Here is an 18989-nt window from a genome sequence, read left to right as displayed (position 1 = left end):
CACTATCGAAGCCTAAAACAACCAGCTCAACGCCCGCCAGGCGCAATGTTAAGTTCTGTCAAATGAATTGGTTTTACTGTGTTTATCGCTCTGTGGAAAGGCGTTATTCAGGCCTTCCAGGCATTTGTATTTCCTAACTAGTTGTCGGCAGGCGAATGAAGACATTTGGCCGTGACGACGACAGTGCGGCGAAACTACGAATCTTTTTCAGCGCCAGGCGGGTTGCATGGCACCCTTTTTATTTAATGTTCGTCTTTCTCGTCATGCACACAGAAGCCGCAGAGACGACGGAACTTCCGCGATGCCGCATCAGCCCAGCCCTCCAGGACGTCGCTGAGGAACTCCAGCATGCGGCTGAAGAAAAAAAGGCTGATAAAAGAGAGACCGGCAATCACAGAAAAGCAAATCCAATACATTTTGGGTGTGTAGTGTTCCACCAAATCGGGTATCTCGACGGAGAAATAACTGGTCATGAAGGTGATAGGGAGGAAAAAAACGCTCAGCTTAGCAAGTACAGTGGCGCTTCTGCTGAGGCGGGCAGTGGCCTGTGAATCCTTTTGGGCAGTGAGATTGAAATACTATACATGTAAGCGACCTGTTAGCAACCTAAATCAACACCCAGAGCCAAGGATGTATTTGTTAACTACGTACCGTGCCAGACAGCGCGTTCAGTTCCTCCAGATACTCCTGAATAGTGTTCAACATCAGCAACTGCAACCGGTCTCCGAGTCGATCGAAACGACTCCTTGCTGACGTGGAGATCTTAATCCCCAATATGCCGCCTTGTGACTGGTGAACATCGCACAGGCACATTCTTTGGTCATCCTCGGATTGTGGTCTGTTACAAATGTGCCTTATAAGGCTTTTGTAGCTCTCGAATAGGTGGTGCAACTGCCGCAACTCCTTTCTCAGAGTATGTAAAGGCCGGATAACATCGCCACTTTTCAGCTTGCTTCTCCGACTCTGCTTATGTACGTTAGCCTGTCATGCGTTGCAAAGGCAGTGGTCCCTTGAGTAACTCTTGTGACTTACCGTACTTGTGAGTATATGTTCACTCTGAGAGCAGTGTTATCAGTTACTGGATAGCACAAGTGAAACGGTTAAAACTAACCAAGCTATGGATTTCATCACGCGCCGCCTTCAGAATCGGTGCTGCCCCTGAATAATCCTCAAACAGATAAAAGAATCTACAGTAGAGTCGGTTAGTTGAAGCCTTTGCCAGTGCTGTCAAGCTTGAGTCGGTGGAGGAGGCAAAAAGTACAGATTACTTGAACCTTCACGAGCCTTCTCGCAATCTGGCCCGTCCTTGGGCATTGTCTGTCTGACTGACTTCAGTGTAATGACTCGATCTCTATAATCTTTGTCACCGTGATTCGATAGTTGGCACAGGACAGCAACAGTGTTAGATCGCATGTTCCTCAGTTCTTCCTCGACCCAAGAAACACTATTGCGTTCACAGGGTGGAATTTCATGGAATGACAGAACAACGGCTAGCAAGGCAGTTTAGTTAGCTCATTGAGAACTGCTTTACAAGGTTCTTTCCGAAGGAAATACTTGCAGTCAGAGCAGAGCGTAAGCCATGACCAATGTTTCGGTGGCAGAAGGCTTGGTTTCCGGCTCGTATTGTCAATTCCGGGGCGGCGGTGTAGCCAATTTGCGCCAACACAAAGAACTGAGATCTGTTAGTGTACGTTCCAAAGCCGTAACTCCATTCGTTTGCATGTCATACATTTCTTTCCGTGGTCAATGGACGTATAATTCATCGTCTCCTTCACTAGCTGGTAGATCTCCACGTCATCCGAGACTTGCGTCGAGGTCTGAATTGATGAATATAGCTTCTTTTCGTTAGAAACGGACCCTATCTCGATATCGCTGGGGCCAGAAGCATGTGCTGCGCTGGCTTGTTCAAAGTTGGGTTTGCGCGCAGCAGTCATGAGGGCCTGAAGTCTAGGTGAAAATCCATAGTAAGTGCCAATCTTCTCAACAGCCGGACGCTGAGTCCCTGGGGACCAGATATTGATCCAGCGCACTGTGCCCTCGGGGGGTTTTTGACCCAACAGTGTCTCGAACTCATCAGAACTCAAATCAAATGCGATTCTGGCCTCGCTGTAGCTGAAATCTACAACGAAGTTGAGTGCATGGTCGCTATTGGCCTCCTTTACAGTTTGATCGTAGATGGCCTTTTGGTCAAGGTTAAGGAACCTGGTCCAAAGATCATCATGGCTTCGAGGCGACATAGATTCAAGCAAGTTGAAAATGTATTGGTGCAAGCGTGAACAGCAATGAAGAAGTGAACTGTACAGTATGCAGGAATCGTTGTGAGGAGATGGCTATTCATGCGTTTGGAGGTGATCGTTTTTCTTCCTTTTTGAACTTGTGGCAGAGTAGGCACGACGGACGACGATTTTTTCCAATTAAGCGCATGGTTTCACCCCAGGCGGAACAACTATTAGAGGTTGCATTCTGTTGGTTCTAAGCTGTTGCAGCCGCTGGTGCCTTTCTGAAATTGGCGATATTATGCAGGTTGGAACCAGGGTGCTAAAGCTCAGCCACCAACCATCAGTCGACATCCAATACCAGGCAGCTGCCTGCTGTATCCCAGATGTAGTCAAAGAGAGAACATAAGCGGTTGCTACCTCTCCAATAATAAACTTACAATAGCGATCCACCGTGAGAATACATGAAAAATATAGTGCACGAAGGTGATGGAAGTTTACTCCCTTTGGTCACCACGGTTAGGTACCAGCAAGCTTCCAAGCGATGCACGAATGGCCTCACCCCGATCCCTCGCTGCCCTCGATCCATCAAAGTAATGAGGCATAGAAAAGCGTTGGAGAGAGAGCTGAAGAAAGTCTCGCGCAGTCCTTTCCGCCTCTTCAAGACGACACTCGTCCTCGACATTCAGCCTAGCACATGTCGCCTTAACATCTTCGTCGTGTGCCAAAAGCTGGATAATCATTTCCGCCCGTTCGATTACTGCCCCTTCAACCCCATTGAGTGCTGCACAAGCGTTACTGAAGCCAAGTGTCCTTTGACCCATTGCCAATTCGTATAGAAACACAATCTGATTATCTCTTTTAGCTCGCAAATCGAGGCGAACATTCATGTGAGAAACTGATAGACCTGACCTATCCCCAAGATACTTGAGAGCCTCATGAAGGTGCGTTGTTACGAGGACTTTTGGGTTATGGATATTGAGCGTGGTAAGATGGTCGATCAGAGCAGCCATAAGCCCGGAACCATCATCGGGCGTCGTTCCTTTGCCAAACTCATCTACTACCACAAGGCTGCGACACGTTGCGCGCTTTATTAAGAAGGCTATCTGCCGCAGTTCAACACCGAAAGCACTTTCCGCCTGTGAGATGCTCTCTTGGGTTGAGATGCGAGTAAGAAGCTGATCAGTGATTCCAATAGTGGCGCGGTCGGCAGGGACAAAGCTACCCAAATGGGCGAGATATACAATCAGAGCGACCTGCTTGATATACACGCTCTTTCCTGAGAGGTTTGGACCAGTAATAACGAGTGTCGTAGTGTCGATACTGTTGAGGTCCGATCTTGTATATTGACCCGGTGGGCTATCGGAGCCTCCCTTCAAGTTGCAATCATTGGCGATGAAGGAACTCACGGCCAATTCCTGTAGTGGATGGCGCCCTCCTCGTATAGCAATAATATTGTCGGCAGTCATTGTTGGGGCTATCCAGCCATACTTTTGAGCCCCACGTGCCATCGCTACTAAACAATCAAGTGCTCCGCAAATATCAGCTGCTCGCAGGAGTACAGATGCATGCTCCAACACACGACAAGCAAGGTTATGAAGAATTTGAACCTCTAAATCTAAATCTTGCGTCAGCCTCGGGTGCCTTACGTATGAGCTTCGAAAACACAAACCGATAATCGCAGAGTAAGGGTCGCCCAGTTGGGCATCTAATTCTGTCATCCGGCGGTTCTTGCAATACCCATTGCCGTTGGCAACAAACATAATCTTCCACTTGTCATCTTCAAGTCCTTGTCCTTCGTAGGCTGCCGTACCATCGGAGCGGAGAGAGACAACAGTAAAGAAACCTAACTGAGGCCAAAACACACAACCGACCACGCACTCTCGAGCCCACTCTGGGAACTCCCGTGACATGGACGTGCGAATATCGGTAAGAAAAGAGTCTAGGCCATGGTAGATGTGTTTCAAACGGTCAAGCTGCGGCTCTACGTTCGATTTCACTGCAACCCGCGTGCTAACTTTCGCCTCGTCGAACTCAACCACAGACCTTATCAATTCTCTAATGCCTTTCATGGCGCTGACAGGAATCCCTTCGATAACCTAAGAATTTATGTTAGCAAAATTCATGTCCCTAGCTGCAATCCTAGCTCACTTGCTGCACAGCAACAAGGTCATGTGCGTGACGTAGCTGTAGTACAGCATCCCTAAGGTGCAGAGAATGTAATGAAAATTGAGTCAAAGTTCGCCAAACTCCACAATCAACAGACGCACCGCCAGTTGGGGCAACTGCACCCCGTTGCAACTGTTTCAATGTCTTCCGGATGTCCTGAACCCTTCTTAAGACTCTGAACATACTCGACAAAGTATCAGAGTTGTCGGGCCGAAGAAAAACTGCAATGGTTTTCTGTCTCTCCCGAATCTCGTCAAGGTTGATCAAGGGGCGGGTAAATATCTGTCGCAGTTTCCTCCTTCCCTGAGGTGTGCCTAGTAAGGGGTGAAAGATACCATATAGGGACAAACTTTCCTTTGAGCTAGAACTAGATGTCGCTGCGCCAGATATCAGATTATTGGGATCAAGTTCGGACTGGAATATCTGAAGCGAAGAAAGGGTATCTTTGGTAACGAACATGAATTCGGAAAGAGTGAACATCCGAACTAGACCAGCAATGGTTCTGCCTAAACTGCAAGGCTCTGTGTTACGCACGCGGATGATATCCCCTAAGATGGCGCCCGCACAAGCGACCTGTTTTTCGTCAGATCTCATTGCAAAAGATCACCTAATGCGGAGTTAAGCCCACAGATAGTTTGCAGTCAAGGTCAATGAAAGACCCTAGTCGCATTACTTTAATGTTCTCACACTCATCTTCTATGCCACCGCTCGACCAGCGGTACGCAGCAGTTGTTATTCGAGCTAGTCCTGAACAAATCAAGGGTAGGCTTGTAAGTTTGTCCACAGATACGGTGTAGTTAAAATCATTTGATCCAAGCGTACGAAGAACATAATGGTTCCTATTGCCATTGCCTGAAGAGATATGAGTCAGCTAGGTAACATAAACTGTTTATAGAGAAAGCCCACTGTGGTCTATGATGGTCCTGTGATCTTCAAAAAAATGAAGCACTTCATCGGATACATTTAGGGGCAACAACACTACTGTAGGGTCGACGTAAAGCATTAGTTTCTCCAGCAACTGTAGAGAATCGGTGCAAGCCCCTTCATGCAAAAGAAAGAGACTATCTTCAGTGGCTGTGTAATAAGCGCAACCGAGATTGCCGCCATTTTCAACATTAATAGCCATGATAACGTCATCCTGATGTTCTGCTGATACTGTTGCGTCTTTGGAAGAAGCTGATTGAGGCTGGTTTTTGGTCCGCAGTGGCAGCGGGACATTTTGGGCAGACGGACCTTTTGCTGGTGAAGCGGTGAAGAAGGTGCCGGCGTCAGGTAGGGGCAGCTGGTTTGTTGCAGTTGTTGTAGCGCGTTGGAAACCCAAGACGCCGATGGACTCTGATGCCGGGTTCAAGCTTCTCTGACCAGCTGAGGAGCTGGGGTTGCTCGAGGGGAGGGAAGAGGCCTGTTTTGGATGAAAAGGACTAAAACTGCCTGGAAACTCCTGGCTAGAACGATGTCTGGAGACACAAAATTCTCGCAAACCACGTGCAGAACCCGAAGAGCCCTGGTGAGTGCCTTCTGAGCCCATTCTGGGGAGTGGTTGGCTTTGCCACGGGCTCGTGGATGAGCCCCTTCCAAACATAGAGGCTAAGGTGACTGAAAGACCGGAGTACAGAAAACCAGCCGGACAGAAGTGAAGATAGAGGCTATGTAGAGAGGAATTGAGATGGAACACCTCGACATAAGGAAGTTTCAGTTTCAGTCACTCTGTGGTAGATAAAGATCTTGGGATAGAGCAGGAGGAAGGAGCCTCTCCCTTAGGGCAGTTAGTTCTATGGATGGACGTTCCTGCAGTTAATACCTAGATCGGATGGGAGACAGTGCTTTCCTTCGGGATCTGACTTTGCCTACTTATAGTCTTGGATAACGAAGCTAACACATAGGTGAAGGATGGTCCGGTTGCCATAGGCTTTCTTTACCACATATTTGGATGCCTGCGGTTCATTAGTCCATGGAACTATTTAAGACAGATGCCCAAGCTTTAGAACCTAGCGAGGTATGTAAAGGCCTGGTACCACTTTAACTTGCCTTCTGGTTAGCAAAACTAATTATGACTATTTGTCGATACGCCCCAAAATATTCATACATGGATCTATCGCACACGATGTGCCGCTGTGCAGGCTTGAAAAGCACAGTTTGCACATTTCGCTAAGCAGTACATGGTTTTTTGTGTATGCATGAGAGCTGCAGAGTTCAATTCATTCGATGGCAGGCAAGCCTTTGACCCGTGGTAACGGCCCATGAAGAATATTGCTTATCTGATGGTTGAATTCAGGTTTAATGGGTTGACTAAAATATTTAAGTCTCGTTCGGCTCGGGTTGCTTCCCTGCGTCATCGCAGCTAGATCAAGCTCTTGCCTGAATAGTTGTAGTCTGATCCTTGCCATCACCCTTAGCCCAGTTGGCAAAGTCGCGCCTCTGTTTTCGAATATCGACAAAGCCTGGTCGGCTCTCAAAGATGCGGAAAGGATTGCCCATGTAGTCCTTTTCAACTTCGCCACTGCCGTTGTGAAACCCTAGCTCCCCCTCCCTCTCGATTTTGCCAGCCCAGACCCGCCATTGGATTGGCCGGAGATTTGGAGCGCCCAACACAAGCCCGAGGACAATGATGATCGTGGCAACAGCTGTCTCGGTGATGATGTCTGCCGGTAGCGACGTGGCAGTCGGAGATGCAGACGTCGACAGGGGTAATGCAGCTCTAAACGATTGTAGTGCCGAGTGCTCTTGCGCCGAGTAGCATCTATTAGAATTAAGGACGTCAGGCGTGTTGATTAAAGAACGATGGCATGGGCAGAACTCACGCATGACCCAGCAGCAAGAGACCAATGGCCGTGATGGAGCGAGAAATCCATGTCATATTGTGCAGTAACGAATTCGCGTAGCTGGAGATAGGGTAAAATAGCGTTTCGGGCTGGGTTTAGCAGATATGTCGAATGCAGTGATCGTGGGTAGCCGCCAAAGCTGCGGCGATTACTCTGCTGAATAAGGATGAGATATCAAAGTCGGGCCGGTGGGTGGTTTGAAGAGTAGAGCAAGACCTTGGCAAGTTGCTGTAGGGTGGAGGCAAGCTCAAGAGCTGTGTCTTTAGTACACTAGTGGGGATAGCGTAGATAATTACGTATTCGGCGGCACCGGCTACCTCAGCTGTACGTACATCAGCTATGCCGCGAGAGCGGCGAGCGCGTACATAGTGAGAACCAATGACATCACTATAAGCGGTGTATGTTTCAATAGGGGGGCGCATGTGGATGTTAGATAAACGATATTAGTTTGATGCAATACACCTGGGGTTCATTGAGCAAAGAGTGATTCATGTTGTTGATTGAGTGATTCTACCCATTCCGGTTGAAGCGGGGTTCTGTTTTGTATCTACCCGTTCTTCCCGGTTTCAGCATATTGCAAGAATGCAACTAAGCTAGATTTCCTAGCATTTTATCCGGACGCAGGCGTCAATCTAACAGTGGATGGGTACATTGGCATAACACATACATGCATACAAGATAAATTCCTGTTGCATTTGCACGTCTTGTTGAATAGGCAGAGCAGTACATAGGTATATGATGGGGGGAGGGGGGTATAGAATATCATGTTGCTGCAAACCCGGCAATGGGCCAAAATGTTAGCAACGGTACTGCAGGTGTTCGTCTTCAATGCAAATGACGACAGCCCTCTGCCTACACTAAACCATCTAAACATATTGCGTGTTAACGCGTTTGCCTTTCACGTAGACCATCCTTTAGGATTTGATGAGGAGGACCAGCCTTCCTACTCACCTGGCACGCACTGTATAATCTCACGATGGCTTCACGGGTCAACTAGCTATTTGTAAACATCACTGATCTGTCTGCTCTCCTAGAAGTCTCGCAGTAGACCGGCATTGAGGCAACGCTTTGGCCGCGACCGCCAAAGAATGTCATCTCGAATGATTGCGCAAAATTATACTGTCACATAAACTTGTGAAAAGAAGAAGAAAACGACATGTTGATCTATCGAAGGATTCGTTCTGCGTAATGGATGCCGCAGTTCCCGCTGTCCACCCAAACATTCGATCGATGATACAGATTTCCCACCTTAACAGATGAAAATTGCTCCGCCGACTAACTACCTAATACTCTAGTCTTCTCGATCTTATTACAAGCAATATTGAGATGCATATTCTTCGCTCATTCTGGCTGATCTATCCAGTTGTTAAAGTGACTCCCCTCAAGCTCCTCCACTCTCCAACTACTCTCCTGTCCCCTCAAAATTTGAAGTTGGGGATCGTGCATGAGACTCTCGTCATAGCTGGATAAACCGTCGAGCAAGTCTTGTCTTCCGTCCCCAAAACCGAGTGGATTTGTCCATCTTGGCTCTAACATGGGATCTCCGTACGGGTCACCGTATGGATGACCTCCATGACCCATCAAGCCTGGGTCAATCATAGGCTCGAGCCCATCATGGTGCGACATAGGACCGTATTGGCCCAGACTGTCGAACCGGCTGTCCAATGGTGGCGCGGCATAACCCATTGCTGGCGATGGCGTTTTTCTGATGAGTACGTCCTCGACAAAGCCTGTTGCGTCCTGCCGTTGATGGACGCTTTGTTGGTAATAGTGGCTTCCCCCAATACCGGTCTGGCTATACGGCGCTGGGAGAGGCTTTCCTGGGTTACTATAATGATACATGGATTGAGTGTGCACCCCAAGCCCCATTGGACTTCCCGAAAGTGGAGGATAGTTATGGAAAATGGATGACGGCGCATCATGGCGGCCGAGTCCTGGCTTTTTGATTTGCCTGCTTCTCGAATTTGCTCGACTGTTGCCCCAGTCCAAGTCATCGAGATCGCCTTCGTCGGAATCTCCCTCACCGTCCCTCATTTTGGGTCTTGGTTTTGATGGTGTGAACTTGTAACCTGGATGAGCTTTCTGATGATTTGCCCGCTCGATCTTAGCCCATTCGTTGAATTGATCACGAATATGCTCAGGCTCCAGTGGCCAGCCGCTGCCACAGACCTGGGACACAACCTGATGGTTGTTTTGAGTACAGAGACTTTTGGCGAGATTCTGGTACGCCTTTCGGTACAACATGAAGGCGTTCATGGGTCGCTTGATCCTGCCGGGTGTCTTGCTCTCCTCAACTTCCTTCATCCGCGTTTCTGCAGACCGCTGGACATAAGCCTCAATATCTGCCACTAAAATTTGGGGTTGTTCCCTTGCTAGCTCGCTCAGTGGTTTCTGCACGCCTTCGACCTTCTTGGATGACTTGGCTCGCTCTTTCTTCTTCCTAGGAGTTGACTTCTCTACACGACTGGCGCGAGCTGCGAGAGGCTTGATGGTGGAAGATCCCTTGTGAATGTTGAGTCCGCTCCGGGTTGTCAACATATCAGACGCACGGGATGGGGTTGGCGGTGATGTGTCAGGAGTGCTATACGGCTGAACAGGCCAGATGTAAGTATTGGGGCTACCACCGAATCTACCGCGAGGTGGCTTACCTGATGGCTCAGCTCCCCTGAAAGTGGCCCATAAAGGGTGCTGCCACTCGTGTCGTAGCCAGAATGGTGATATGACTGCTTAATCTAGTTAGCGGGAACTTTGTACAATTGAAAATTAGATAATTATAGGTTATTTCTTACCATCTGACTCTCATTTCCACGGTGAGAGTACGGTGAGAGATGATCGTACGGCATATCTTGTTGAGAACCAGGCGTACCGTATCGAGATGGAGTTTGATGCCCCCCCATATCATGCGGATGCAAATGTTCTCTTGGGTATGATGTCGTTCCGGTCTGGCGTATCAAGTGAGGTAGTCCGTTAGGGTAGATGTCATCGTTCGAAGGAGCTGGAGACGGTGGTCCGTTGTGTTCCATTCCAAGGGGAGGGAGAGATAGAGGGAAAGAGAGCAAACTCTGAAATTGTTGAGCAGTACTGAAACAATTAATGGATGGATAATTGGCAGTGTGTAAGTGAGAATAATAAATGAATGGTAGCGAGTAAGCTGCCCAAGAAGTCAGAAGCAGACAAGCTTTTGGTCGTATCTTCCCAGGGATCGACTATCCAGATTGGATGTTCTTCTTTCAACCGAATGGCCTTGGTACTTGTAGGGTGCTCAAGTAGTCGTTGGATAACGGCCGGGTGACGGTGGTGGCAGGACAAGGTCACCCTGAGCGGTAGTTGTACAACACAACAGCCTGGGAAAACACCTCGTAGTCGGTAGTCGACAGTCTTAAAGAGACACTTACACCTGCAGAAACCTCCCTTCAGCGAGTTCTGAAAGTTTGATGAATGGGCAAATAGTGCTTGAAGGTGGCCTATGCTGGAGATGCCAAGGTTGAAAGAGACTAAGAAGGAATAACAGAGAGGGAAATAGAGTAGCCAACTTGGCGACAACGAGCAGCTGTCTGTTATTACTGCCCTAGCTCTGGTTCTGCTGTGTCCTTAGGAGTACCTGTGGCCGTACGGTTTTGTATGGCTATCTCAGTTGCAATTGCAGATGGAGGAGCGTAGGTGCAGATGCAGGTCTAGGTATAGCTGTGGGCTAGGTAGGCAGCTTGTGCATGAGACGCGGCGCTGTACTGCAAGGGTCCGAAAGACACAGATGAAAAAGTCGCAAGCAGCCGGTGATCAGGGATCAGTGATGACCTAGGACCGTCCTACTGACATGTAGAATGCGACGGTGACAGAACAATGCCGGGGTTCAAAGTCTGATTGACAGACGGAATAGGCTTGCTAGTGTGCAACGATGGAGTGAAATCCAGTCATAGCAGGTCGTATGAATGGTCTGTCTTTATGACAGAGGTCGGATGTTGAGGGAAGGATCCCGTTGAGCTTTTGCGATATCGTCCCCTTTCTTTTCTTGTCTTTCCCCTTGTTTGTTGCCTTATTCCTGTCTTCGGTGTTCGCAGCTCCTTTTGTTGGGTCTGAAGTGTTGGATTTTGGCTCAATTTTCTTTCTGCTCTTTGGATGTAGTATGGCAGACAAGCTCTGTATGTTTTGCTGTCTTCTTTTCGCTCGACTAGGCCTTGCCTTCGTTCTCCCTCTTAGTTTCTTTCTTCCCGACCTTCAGGCGGTCACCTTTCTGGAATCACACCCTCACCAAACGGCAAGTAGCAACGCTATATGTAGATAGAAATGATGGAGAAAGAGTGAAATGGGGTAATATAAAGACCGATCTGGCGTGAATGTGATGCTGTCCTGGCCACAGCCAAGCAAGCCAGGCCCCGGAATATGAGCCAGGGTCAGAAGCGTCTGAGGGCCGGAGCGAAGCAAAGCGAGTAAAAGCCAAAAGAACACTCGTCTTTGTCGCCGCGTGAGAATTCATTCAATGAATCTTATCACAGATGAGAGGAATGAAAGAAAAGCGTTCGGCCGGGCTTGAGTGGTTTTATGTGTACATATTACGCATGTGCATGTACAGTGACACCCTTCTTCTTCCGCTCTAGCCCCTGCCATATGCCGTCGTTGGCTTCTCTGACTTCTCTGCGTCCGAAAGAGCATCTAGCTGATTGCCGCATTCGGATATGTATTTGAAAGCGGCGCCATACGAGCCTACGCCAACCTTACCCTACCTAGGGCAAGGTGCACGGCATTAGCACGCCTCGACCACCAATCGTTGCTTTCTGCCAGTCTTTTTGGCCGTCTTTGGTTAAGACGAGCGAGATATGTTTCTTCGTCTATTTCTTTGGGTCTAATGAGTGGTGCCTGCTATGATGTTTCTCGGCGATATGCTGTGTTAGGTGGTAAATGTCATGCTATGTCACGCCCAGCACGTTTGTATGTGAAACTGGACAATCATGAGAGTTGGAGAAGGCCAGTATGAGCACCCGGCCTCGTACATTGCTGATTGCTAATTGTCGACAGCCCAAACAGGGGTGGAGGAGGCCAACGATCACCTACGTGAAGAGCCTGCTGCCGCGGATGGACTACTTTGCGCTGCCTTGCGGATAGCCCATGTCCTTGCCTATGTTGCTTTTAGTTACTGACGTCGTGGCCGGTATCCGTGGTCGTGTCGAATATGTGATAACCCGCCAACCCAAATCTCTATCATGTCTCTTCCAAAACCAACGTTTGTTCGCGGTTGACAGCGCATCAACATAATTCATTTTTGACAGTATTCCCCGCTGGTTCACGCTGGCAACCGGATTATGCTGGCAAGGACGCCAGTGATAATGCATGGTGTCTTCCCAGATTACCATCCTAAAGATAGAAAGTCTCAGCAACCTAGTCCAGGCTGAGTGCTGCCTTTCCTCCTGCTCTTACCCCTGTCAATGTCTTTACCCGTGGATTCCCCACATGGCCATTGAGGGTCTCACAAAGTCCGTATTACCTCTTTCCAACCTCACCCATGCCTTAAGCCACAATGTGCCAGTTTTCTGCACAATTGGCTATTTCGCTCTGAACCTCCATTGTTGGTGTAACTGGGTTTGTGGCGAGGGCAAAGCATAGAATAATATTGAAGCAAGGGGGCATAGTTCCTCATCATTATAGCATGTACACTGGAGGAGATTGGGCAGCCGGACTAAGGCCATCCTGCGGACAAGACTGGGGCAGCTCGGTAAGTAGACTAGGTAGAAGAGAGTGTTCGGAGTAATGGATGATGGGGCAAAAATTGATGGGATGAATGAAGGCCAGGGGAGAAGCAGAAGGGAGCTAAAGCGGAATGTATGTTTGCTCAGTGCAGTTGGTGCAGCAATGTGAGAACTGGAACTATGGCCAAGGTGCATCCGCTACCGGAATCGTTGGTGGCGTCTTCCCTGATTGGTCTATTCCAAAAACAGGCTGTGGCGCATCCCGTTCTTTGATGTGGGAACTGGAGACTCCACACCAGTGTACCTTCTGCTTCGGTGGGTCTCCCAGCTGGTGTCACTTGGTCGGGAATGTGGCAGATCACGCCTCTCTTCACACCTTACCATCTACCCACTAATTAATGTCTAGCAGTGCAGGTACGGGTGCAGACGCAGACTGTTTGGCTGTGTGTCGTTTCCACCAGAGCCGGGGCTTCCGTTTACGGCTCTGTTTTTGGACGTCCATCTTTACCATGACCAGGCACCATGAGATATGCAACGAAATGTAGACAACGCCCATCCAACCTATTCCGTCTTACCTTTATCCACATGATCACCTCACCATTACTCACGCCTTCTATTTGCTGTTAAAACTTGTGAGGACCACGCCTCATTCAACAGAGCTCCCCTACTCACGTATATCCACCTGCAGTGCAACTGAGCTTGTCTTTGGGGACCTACATTCGCTTACCTTGTTCCAATTGCCCATCCCATGCCCCTGGTACCAATCATGCCATTTCATTTGAATTAATGCGTCGTTTCCTATTCAGAACTGCATGAATGGAAAGTAGTAGCGAATCAACCGCATTGCCCAGAAATCACAGCATACAGGGGCAGGGAGCCGTGGGCAGGACCTTGATTATCAAATCCCGACCCAATATGACTGTAGATAGTTACTGCCCAACATTTTGTTTGCTCCCGCTGCCCTCAGTAACTGTTTTCACATCACCACGTACTCTCAATCACTTGGACAGAATATGGCAGCATTCTGGCTTGGACACAACCCCAGCCTATTCGGACAGACATTCCCGTGTGACCGCAGTGTGTGGAAGAGTCCGTCTGTCTGATTGATCTCTTGCCTTAATCATGCGGAGAAGGCTAGCTGGAGTGGGCTGTACAGCCACCTATTTCAAAACTGGACCCTAGAAACATCGCCTGCAAACCTTACTTGTCCTCTGAGCCGATCTTGCCCCCCATCTTCTGCGCTTGCGGCTTACGTCTGCAGCTACTATGCGCCACGTTCCCGGCCCTTGCCCCTTAGATCTGACACTAGACTCTGCTTAGGCGATATTTTCCGCCAGTATCAGCCTCTTATCCTTCGCACCATTTCTCGCCGCACTTTCTGTCTTCCAACTCAACTCCCTATCTTACCCTTCAAGCTTCTGATTCTGTCGCAGTTCCTTTCCCATATCCCTTTCTATGCCGAGTCAAATCAACAAGTCCCCCTCTTGGTAACGACTTGGCTCGACACCAGACGTATCCTCTTTGCAGCCATGTACACACCCATATTGATACTTGCAATACACTTTTCCTGGAACCAGTCATGCCTCATAACTGCTAATCGTGCCTTGCTTACTGTGCTACGCAAAATAAAACGAAGTAAATCTAGCCTCGACCCAGTCTCGGCAAAAGTGGTAAATATTTAGGTAATCATGCGTTCCCCGTTCGTCTACCCTTCTCGCATACAAAACTCCAGATGGCCGCGTTACAACCTGAGCCACCTGTCCTCCAAGTAAAGGTTCTTGTCACCATTGCTGGGAACCCTCACGCCTATATCCGTATGTGGCTTACCACTATCAACAGACTATTTGGGGGCGTCACGGAAGAGCCAACGAGCCATACGTCCTTTCATCGCTAGCACAACATATAACATATCCCTGATATGAGTTGTTTTACCGTACGCCCTAACCATCTGGGATGGACTCCAGATTGCAAATGAAACTGTGGATAATCTTCATTGTGTGTTTGTTCCCGAAGACTTCACCACCTCACCTTTTCTCCTCTCAACCCTTTCCCTTGCCATTGTGGTTTTGTCAAGGAAAATCTCACTTCTCAGACGATGCTGTCATAAGAGAAACTTTTCGCTTTGGATTGCCTTGGAACTCAAAGCTTAAGTGCACTGAGCGGTTGCTAAGAGGCTGATGGCTTCCTGTCGTATCATGCTCGATATATTGTTCGTAATTTGAGGACGACAACATTAACATTGTAACTGAATATGAGCAGTGGAAGCTGCTAACTTGGATCCCGTGATCGATGTGGTGCTATCGAGACATACTGCGGCAGGGCTGAGTGAGATCCGTCAAGCAAACGGATTGTATGTGCAGCACAAAATGCCTAGCAGCCATATTCAACCCAGAGCGAAGTTCGTTGTTGTAGGCAACAAACAGCCGATTTATTCAACACATGCGTGTCCCGAATCCCCCTGAATAAATGTTGTCGCCCAGAGGCCGAAGCTAGCAAGGGAAGTCCTTGACTCCTCGTCTCTACCCATATAGAGAGGGGTCAAAAGGTTAATGTTCTTACAGACACAGTCAGAGGCTCCTTATAGTCATTATTAGTCTAGACGATTGTTTGTCTTACAACTATCCCTACAAATCTCTCGGCATACACCTTCGAGTTGCAATTAAACCCATAATTGGTGTCTACTATGGAAGGAAAAGTCCTTGATCTCCGCATTTAGCCCTCTCCCCAGGGCCGTGAATTGTCCTGTCAATTCGTCTCAATCCTCAGATACTAGGTTCTCAACTAGTAATTCAGAGGTTGTCATGAGCTGCCCCTGGTAGTTGCGACCGTCGAGCTGGGTCCATAGGCTTGATTGGAGGCGTTAGGATCTGCTGTCGAGGTGACGGCGATAACGTCGCGACAGGTGGCAATACAGCAGGAAGCGCAGGTGTCTTTATACTGGCGGTACTCAGACGAGGTAAAGGGGGCGAGTGCTTGGTTGGGGAGAGTCCCCCTTCAGCAGAGGGCAAAGTAGAAGAGGATTGAGTTGAACCTGGAACTCCGTGCTCACGACTAATAATGGGAGTGGCCATCAAATTGGACCCCCCGGGCCTAGGAGATGTGGCCTCGTGAGGGCCAGGCGTTGTCCTTGGACGAGTAGGACTTAAAGGCAACGTGTCATGGCCAGTTGCACAAGGCTTACCGTTGAGAAGCTGAGGGGGCCTGCCGCTGGCATTTTCGTCGTCAGCCCTAGGGGTCGTGGGTTCTGGTTTGACTTCTTTTGCTAATGGGGTTTCACTGGGCTGGTTATATGGCCTGGACAGTTCAAGAGCGTCATGTCCATTCGTGGCTGGTTTACCAGCTTGCCAGCCAAGCATATGTTGAACAGTCTGTGAATCTTGAATGCCTTCTTGAAGAGGTTCTGTGGCTTCAGCTCCGTTCAATCCGCCAACTGGATGCCAAAGTGATGCACTCTTTTGTACAAACCCTTTATGTGACTGAGGGCTGCCTGCTTTAGCAAGCTGGTTGATCTGTGGTGGCGAGAGGGAGGTCGATCGATTGACTTTCAGTTTAATAGTCGTCCGTGGTTTCGTGACCGCCTCCTCAGCACGTCGTCTGCATGTCTGGCAGACAAAGTGAAATTCCGGCCGCTCGGCCTCGCTCTCACCAATGCCAACACATTTGCTGTGTTGCCATACATTGCATTTCTCACATGCAATACTGTGTGTACCATCGTCAATCTGACCATAAACACCACAAATACAATCAAAGATCCAGTCATCTTCTTCCTCTTCATCATCAAGCTCCTGAAGGGCACGTTTGTTTCTTTCGATCTCCGCTTGTAGCCGTCGTTCTGATACACGACCTGAGCCACTGCGGTTATCCTCTGACAACTGGGAAAGCTCCCTTTCGTGCTGAACCCGGCGGGCTTCTCGTTCTCTAAGCCGCCTTTCACGTGACAACAACCTCGAGTCCCGTTCTTTCTCAAGCTTAAGTCGTTGATTCTCCTGCTTTTTTGCAGCGGCTTGCTGGGCTTGCAAGACTTGCGCCTCTTCCTGGGCCTTCTCTTCTTGCTTTTGTTGTTCCACTTTGTTAGCAATCCGGCTTGATCGTTTCGCATTCGCCATTTTAGTTAAATTTAAGAGTTCTTTCTCTCGTTGAAGCTCCTTGCGTTTTCGGGACTCTTCTTGCTTTTCCAGGATGGGCAGTAAATGCTCTTGGAGCTGGTCGCGCAGGATTTTCTCGTTGTCATCCCTGGTCTTGTGAAATGAGGCGATGAGTCCTTGTACTTCATCCAAAGTCACAGCAACACATTCCCATTTCATATCGCCAAGACCATCTTGCTCTGGAATAAAGCCGGCAGCATCGGCAGACTCATTGACTGACACATCGGGGTCTCCAGTGTCATTTACTGTTGAAATACGTCGTCTTTTGTTCGAACGAGAGCCATACTTGGTCGACTTCAATTTCTTCTTCGGGGGATGAGGTTTCGGAGGAGCATCGGTGAGGCGGTAAATCCTATTGTCATCGAGGACAAAGTAGGTGCGGTCGTCCCTGTCCCAGCCGATGGGTTCTATCCGCTGTTCCGGCTAGTTAGCTTCCTATGCCCACAGTGCTACCGTAGCTGCCACTCACCCAGCTCGTCTGGTCGATGTCCTTCTGTTCCTCCATCTTTTCTCTGACGCGCTCGGGCCGAGCAATAACCCATTGTGTTAGTTGTTGGAGGATACGTATCTACAAAGTGATTTAGTAAGGCAGTTTGGTATCCCAGTCTCGTCCATTACTTACCTTTGTCAAGACGTCGAAATCGGCGAATTTACTAGGAATCTCATCTGTGCCAAATGGATTCTTCTCCGGGGCTCTGACTAAATATTGGCGTCTCGTATACTCGTCGAAAAGTTCGTGTCTATTACTAGTTAACAGTCGAGAAGTGTATAGGTTTGTATCATTGTGTTCGTACGTTAGCCCTCGGTGCGAGGATATAAACTTCAGTAGAGCTAGACCTATGTCTTGGAGGATAGGAGCGTTTGGTTTGAGGCATTCAGCTTCGATATCCTAGAGCAGCACATGTTGGAGCGTCTGATAGATATGCACAAAGGGGAAAGAGCTCACCTCGGTATCCAAGTTGTCATCTATCTTGACGACCTTGCCAAAAAGATAGATCCACTGGCATAAATTGGCAAACTGCCACTGATTTCGAATGCGATGCAGCAATGATGGCCCATTCCGTTGCATCGTTTCAGCTTCAGCTTCAGCTTCTTGTATATTTCGTTTGCGTGACGAGACCATGGTCCTCTATATCGATGTGTCGCAGGGTGAGCGGTCGGTTCGGGACTGAGAGAACTAGTGTGGCAGCTCAAACGTCGTGTGTTCTGGCAATCGCGGCATGGAAATACACTGCCGTCGCCGGTGCTTTGCGCGGGCGAAGGAGCGAAGGGCGTCGACGAGGAGACGGCTAAGGACAAGAACTACGACGAAAAGGAAGCAGTGGGTGAAGCCTTTGGTCGGAATATTGCGACAAAAGGATGGTTCAGGACCAAGGAATGAAAAAGATAGATGTCGTTGGGGAGTAGCTCAAAGAGGCTGACAAAGAAAGTCAATTCACTAATGTGAAATGCGGCACATTGTATGAAGGTGTGGAATTTTGAGACGGGTCGTCATAGGATTGATTGATTGTAGCCGCGATGAGGACGGCTGGGCAAATCTGCCTCGTGTACTAGGACGGTACATTTGTAGAGGAAAGGTACCTCTTGAGCAATAACGCGTGCCGTTGGTTGGTAGGGCCATCGACCTGCAATCGCATATAATGGGCGCGTTTGGGGTGAAAGGGCGTCTGCGGTGGCATCCACAGGCCCGTGCTTCGCCTCCCGCATGAGACGAATGGATTACCTAAGATCGTAAGCAAAGTGAGAAGTTTGACAATGGAAATTTGTGACGCGACGGAAACCGGGAAGTTGTGCCCCATACTTTCTTTTCCTTTAATTTTCCTTGTTACCGTGTTTTGCCAGGCGTACCATATCTCCTTGCCCTCTCTGTGTCTTTTAATTTCACGGTTTTTTTTTTTTTTTTTTTTTTTTTTGGCAAAACTTACACAGCACTGAAAAAAAAGCTGCTTTTGTTCC

At 48.8% G+C, this 18989-nt stretch overlaps 5 protein-coding genes across 5 annotated transcripts; all 5 read right to left on the bottom strand.

Annotated features, from left to right (window-relative positions):
• Positions 1 to 242: 242 nt before the first annotated feature.
• Positions 243 to 2237, bottom strand: CTRU02_208859 (ADP-ribosylation factor; the record flags this gene model as incomplete). Its single annotated transcript, XM_070205155.1, has 6 exons — positions 243 to 578; positions 652 to 986; positions 1111 to 1187; positions 1262 to 1490; positions 1559 to 1672; positions 1730 to 2237. The coding sequence occupies 6 exons, from the start codon at positions 2235 to 2237 to the stop codon at positions 243 to 245; spliced, it is 1599 nt and encodes a 532-aa protein (XP_070061230.1).
• A 476-nt stretch (positions 2238 to 2713) lies between these two features.
• On the bottom strand, positions 2714 to 5913 carry CTRU02_208858 (DNA mismatch repair protein; the record flags this gene model as incomplete). The annotated part of the gene is made up of 5 exons (XM_036724723.1): positions 2714 to 3834; positions 3889 to 4315; positions 4368 to 4958; positions 5014 to 5237; positions 5292 to 5913. 5 exons carry the CDS (start codon positions 5911 to 5913, stop codon positions 2714 to 2716), a joined length of 2985 nt encoding a protein of 994 aa, XP_036583355.1.
• Positions 5914 to 6731: 818 nt separating this feature from the next.
• CTRU02_208857 (transmembrane protein 32) lies at positions 6732 to 7242 on the bottom strand (the record flags this gene model as incomplete). The annotated part of the gene is made up of 2 exons (XM_036724724.1): positions 6732 to 7125; positions 7187 to 7242. 2 exons carry the CDS (start codon positions 7240 to 7242, stop codon positions 6732 to 6734), a joined length of 450 nt encoding a protein of 149 aa, XP_036583356.1.
• A 1306-nt stretch (positions 7243 to 8548) lies between these two features.
• On the bottom strand, positions 8549 to 10230 carry CTRU02_208856 (HMG box protein; the record flags this gene model as incomplete). The annotated part of the gene is made up of 3 exons (XM_070205154.1): positions 8549 to 9796; positions 9856 to 9930; positions 9997 to 10230. 3 exons carry the CDS (start codon positions 10228 to 10230, stop codon positions 8549 to 8551), a joined length of 1557 nt encoding a protein of 518 aa, XP_070061229.1.
• A 5447-nt stretch (positions 10231 to 15677) lies between these two features.
• CTRU02_208855 (PHD-finger domain-containing protein) lies at positions 15678 to 18102 on the bottom strand (the record flags this gene model as incomplete). The annotated part of the gene is made up of 5 exons (XM_036724726.2): positions 15678 to 17447; positions 17503 to 17601; positions 17656 to 17773; positions 17828 to 17922; positions 17980 to 18102. The coding sequence occupies 5 exons, from the start codon at positions 18100 to 18102 to the stop codon at positions 15678 to 15680; spliced, it is 2205 nt and encodes a 734-aa protein (XP_036583358.2).
• Positions 18103 to 18989: the final 887 nt, after the last annotated feature.

This window comes from Colletotrichum truncatum (assembly GCF_014235925.2).
Source record: "Colletotrichum truncatum strain CMES1059 chromosome Unknown Contig_0005, whole genome shotgun sequence".
Lineage (NCBI taxonomy): Eukaryota > Fungi > Ascomycota > Sordariomycetes > Glomerellales > Glomerellaceae > Colletotrichum > Colletotrichum truncatum.
This window is presented reverse-complemented; position numbering and strand designations above follow the sequence as displayed.